The following is a 5,161-nucleotide window of genomic DNA, read 5'->3' as shown; positions in this document are numbered from 1 at the left end:
AACACTGATAAGTGTACTTTCAATGTGAGAGAAAATAAAGTAAGTAGCTCCTTTAGGGACTTAGTTTGGCTGAGGATTCTAATCAAATATTTCAGTCTAGAAGGTAAAAGAGAGCATATGCAATTGTGTGTGTGTTCGTGTTTTTAACACCAGGTCTCCCAGAATTCTGATACTAGAACTCCCACTGGCTGTAAATTGGACAGGTGACATTTTCCCAATGGAATGCATGAGTAGTGATAATCTCATTAACTGAAATGGTTCTAGTGTGCAATATAAACTCATTGTGGATAGGTACACCTTAGAACAGGTCTAATATATATATATTTTTTTAAAGGCTGTATTGTATGCTGTTATTATTTGTGGTTTAAATTTGTATTAAAAATAAATCTGTAAAATAAATAAGACAGTTTTACCACACATGTTAAAAGTTTAGAATTACAATTTTATCTGCAGAAATTGATTGATTACCCCCACACATTTCCCGCACACTACCTTTTCAGATTTATGACAAACATCATATCAGCATTTTTTGTGCAGCTCTGACACTTACAAAGCTGAGACAGTAACGTTCAAACAAAACCAACGCGTTTATAGCTGCTATGTCCAGGCAAACCGTAAAATATAGCCACAAGCCAATTCTGCATTGGAGCTTTTAAAGAATACTTTCTAATCATCTGATCCAACACATCCATGCTGACCTGTGTGTGATTATACAGTAGTAGACCATGGGCTTTGGTTTGGCTTTTGGGCCACTGAGTGCAATGCCTGGGTTGTGATCAGTACTATCCAAAACTTTAACAAAAGTTTCCCTATTGTCTGATGGGTCACCCATATGTCTGCATTTTGCCGGGGCTGGGCGATCATCATCTGACTTGCTGTCAGAATCTGAGCCGCTCCCTAGCGGCCAGTCCTCCTCATCGGTGTCTCCTTCTCCGTCTAAATCGCTATCATCAATATTTTGAAGCATTTCTAAAGCCTGTTTCGCTGTTAGAATTTTTCTGAAAGCCATTTTTCCATATCAGCCTAAGAGTTCTAGGTAGAATGTTGGTTGCTAGGCAACGGTACCAAACGCCAATCAACCACAGTAAAAAATATACAATGCAACTGATAGAGCCGCCATTGTTCCCACTAGCCAAGTATAAAAAACACAACACGATTTTTAATATTAATTACAGCTGATTCCCTATTAATGAAAAAAAAATTCTGGTATAGTATTGAAATTATTTTTTGTTGGTTTTTTAGTTTCTTTTTATTTTATTGCAGGTTATATATATATTATTTATATTGGACCAAAAATATACTGGGTTCCAGGACCAAATGAAAGATCCAGTTTAAATGTTGGTATTCAACAGTCAGTTATGACTAGGACTGAACAATTTTGCCAAAGATCAAAGTGCGTTTTTTTCAACCAATATTTCAACTGCAATTTTTTTTTTGCCATTTTCTTTTGCACTAAGCAAAAGCATGGCGATGCTTTACTGCAGGGTTTCAGGTTTTTCTTAACCTTGAAAGCCTTCTCGTCCAGAATCCAGTGTTGCAGGACTTTACTGTAAAATTTGCTTGAAACAGTTCTTCTTCTACTATATAGCATAGATCTAGTTGCTAGCTCCAACTCTCTTTTTCCTTTGGTGTGACAGCATACCAGCTTTAATCCTTTTACTGCCACCTAAGGGGCTGGAGGGAGAAATGCAGTTTCTTAATCTTGTTAAATGTATTGTGACTAAAAGTTTAGTGCCTCTGCAATATGAAAATTGCATTTTTCTAAATTGCTATAATATTTAAAATGCAATTAAGTGCCCAGTCCTAGTTATGACTGTTAACGTTATAATATACTTGGTACCCCAAGATTAGAGAATAGGAAAAGGGTATTAGCAAAAATCACATTGCACATTGCATATCCCTTGTCATCAAACTATTGATGACCAATTTCAATGAACATTGAAAGCATGAATTACAAGTTTTATCCCTCTTTGGATATGCTTACTGTTTTTCGGACATACACTTGTCCATGCTATACAGTATTGTGCAACACCAGATGTTGAAACCGGTTTAAATTTGCCAGCCAGCCTTCATCTTATATTTTGTAAGTGCAGAACAGTATTAATATTTACTTCTTAATCTACGCAGACATCAATGGCAACTATAGCTAAGGTGAAAAAAGTAAAAAAATAAATAAATACAAACAAATCTTGTCAAGTAGGAGCTACGAGAATGAGCAGAAGATTGCTGCAGGTCTTTGTTTGACCACAGGTGGCAGTATAGTAACTGTCATGCATCTTAAAGATTGTAAAAAAGGAGTCTGTTAAACATTATTTAAGACAAAACAAAGTGTAATTCCTCAAATTCCAGTGAGTCTAATTCATGAGGCATGCCTACACTAAGTAGAATACTATGATTATGATTCTACCAATACTACTTGTTGCTAACAAATTATGTATAAAGCCCAAAAATCCAGTTAATGTGAGTGCATTATGTTTCTCTAAAACTAAGTCTACAATTTAGACTAAACCTACCTTTAAATACTGCCAGCTACAGATACCAGTATATAATTAAATAACAGTAATTAACAGTAAACTTCATTTAAAATAAATGACAGTTTCCAATGTAATGTAAATTTACAGTAAACTACCAGCAGTTCAATTCACCTGTATTTTACCATTTTCGTTACAGTAGCTGTAATATATTTACTTTGATAGCAAACTACTGTCAGAACAACTTATGGTAAAGATTATTTAAATTTATGGTAAAATGCTGGTGTCTGTAGCTGTTAGTATTTTTTCTCTAAATTTACATGTTTTTCAGAGTGATATCACAAATTAGCTTTTCGAAGACAGTTTGGCCTTTTTAACAACATATGTGCTCTTGGTGGGTATGGTCTTTCCCCACAAAAGAGGAATAGGAGCTTATGAATGTGGTAAAGGATTTAACAATGTAATAAAGAATGTGTTTTTCACCACTCAATGTTACAGATAACAATATAAACTTTAAATGAATGAGAAATAAGAAACTATAAGTGCAAAGTTGAGCCAAAGCCCAGACTTGATGTCATTGAAATATGTGACTTAAATATCATGTGGATTCAAGAAACACTTAATAGAAAAACACAAAAAACCAAAACAAACACAAAAAAAACACATGAAATCTCACAAATGAACATGATGATGATAGGGCTATAAGATGCTTCTCACTGAAATGGTTTCAGCCAAAGGACGCTGCTTGTAGGTAGGGTGTCTTTATTTTTCTTCATCTAAATTTTTTTTAATATATATATATATATATATAATTTGTTTAATGAGTAAAACAAATGAATTATCTGCTTTCAGTCAAACTCTTTCCATGTATCAGTTGAAAAGTGAACATGTAATAACAAATTGCATTTTTTTAAATCACTGTTTAAAGCACCCACTTTTCAAACCCTAACCTTAAAATAAAATACACCGTACTGTTTTTTTTAAATAACTTTTGTTTTTTGATGACAATAAGACAAAATTGAATAAAGAACACAGAAAAAAGAAAAAAACGATAAAAGTGGACAAAACCAAGGCATGCATACCTAAGGCAGATGAATCAGACAAATGTAAACTAATCAGGACCGTATTTTGTAAAGGGATTGGGGTCACAGCTAATCAAGATTCCCGGACTCTAGACAATCTTGGACCAATGTAAAAATAATGAAGATAAAGAAAAAAAAGACAAAATTGGGAGAGACAAAAAAAACAAAACAAAAAACAACAGAAACAATATTTGACTTCTTTATAATACAACTCAACTGTAAATGAATTGGGTGCAGTGAGGCAACTGTAACTTGAGTAAATTAAAAATATTTTTCTTAAAAGAGATAAATGTTGATATTTTTCACAACTAAGTGGGCCTATTCCTACTTGCAATTTTTAAATGACAGGCTATTTCTTTATAAAATGAATCTGTACGCTCATAAGTAAGTCTAACCTCCAGAAGACAGGGAATCCTGCCTCTCTTTTCTCATAATAAAGCGTTTGAGAGATGAATCTCTTTATTATATGAGGGATTTCATTCCCCTCCTTTGTTGAATTGGCTCTTATTGTTCCGCAACAGTTCTCCTCTCAGCTCATCATGTGTCCCACGTCCCTCGGGGGGCGCTGTGAACTCACTCTTTAATAAAAGATGAACGCGGTCCTGTTCACTGACCCCAGCGTATTGTCCCGCTTCCTAGCTCGATGATAAAGTATAATTTCAAAACGTCCATTCAGTCGTAAACCCTATATAAAGTGCGCACTAGACTGAATATTTTAAATGCTCTCTAATTGGTTTTAATAATAAGCCTGATGTGATGGGTTGCACAGAGCGACTCCAAGTCTATTTCCCCACCTTCCCTCCTCTATTGTCAAATCACTTTCATCAGTTTACATCAGGATTTCCTTTCCAGATTCTCACCTTGCGCGGCAGCCTCCCAAAGAGCCAAGGAGAACCAAAGCACCGCAGCAGCAAACTTCATCCTTTGCCCCATCTTCAGCAATGGATCAGAATGTTCTACCGTTCTGCGTCTCCTCAGCGGCCATGTGAGACCCCCAGGTGCATCCCCACCGCTTTGAATAAGAAACGATGAAGGACGGCAGCGTGTTTATGGCTGCGCGCAACGCGCCCTCCCCGGCGATGGAGAACAGCGGCTGGTGTCGGTCCGTCTTTTCGCTTCTACGGAACCAGCTGTGCTTCTCGGCAGCTTCTTCTGCGAATGAGTCCAGCTTGGTTGCTCCAGAGCTGAGCCAACGAGCTGAGGGCGGGACAGACCCGTCACTGAGTTTGAAGGAGGACACATCTATGCAACATCCACAGGGAAATGCTTTCATTAATGTGTAAAGAAAGGAGGCGCTGATCACTGTGGTTGAAATTTCAGGACGGGTTACCTATTTTTCCACTATAAAGCTGCATCTTATTTAAATTCAGATTGTTTATTTGATATATTCCAGAGGCGTTGCCAGAAATTTTTTGTAAGGGTGGCCAGGCAATAACCAATGTACACTGAGGGGTGGTCAAAAAGTGGATAGGCACCAGAACCTCTGGGTCAATCTACACTGTTCCAACAGGAACAAGCACAAAGTCCATATTTCTAAATAAACACTAACTTACTGTTTCCTACAGCCTGCTAACAAATAGATGCATATAAACATCCGTCTAGATAAAA

General features: G+C 36.5%; 1 protein-coding gene across 1 annotated transcript in view; it reads right to left on the bottom strand.

The window, feature by feature from the left end:
• chrnb3 (cholinergic receptor, nicotinic beta 3) overlaps nucleotides 1–4,770 on the bottom strand; it is a 28,281-nt gene extending 23,511 nt beyond the window's left edge. Inside the window, exon 1 of the mRNA XM_015374400.1 lies at nucleotides 4,414–4,770. Coding sequence (XP_015229886.1) covers nucleotides 4,414–4,486 — 73 coding nt within the window. The 5' untranslated portion in view covers nucleotides 4,487–4,770. The remainder of the gene's footprint in view (nucleotides 1–4,413) is intronic.
• Between the last annotated feature and the right edge of the window lie 391 nt (nucleotides 4,771–5,161).

Source organism: Cyprinodon variegatus, unplaced genomic scaffold (genome assembly GCF_000732505.1).
Source record: "Cyprinodon variegatus isolate N-32 unplaced genomic scaffold, C_variegatus-1.0 Scaffold102, whole genome shotgun sequence".
NCBI lineage: Eukaryota > Metazoa > Chordata > Actinopteri > Cyprinodontiformes > Cyprinodontidae > Cyprinodon > Cyprinodon variegatus.
Note: the sequence above shows the minus strand (reverse complement) of the source record. Positions and strands in the feature narration are given on the sequence as shown.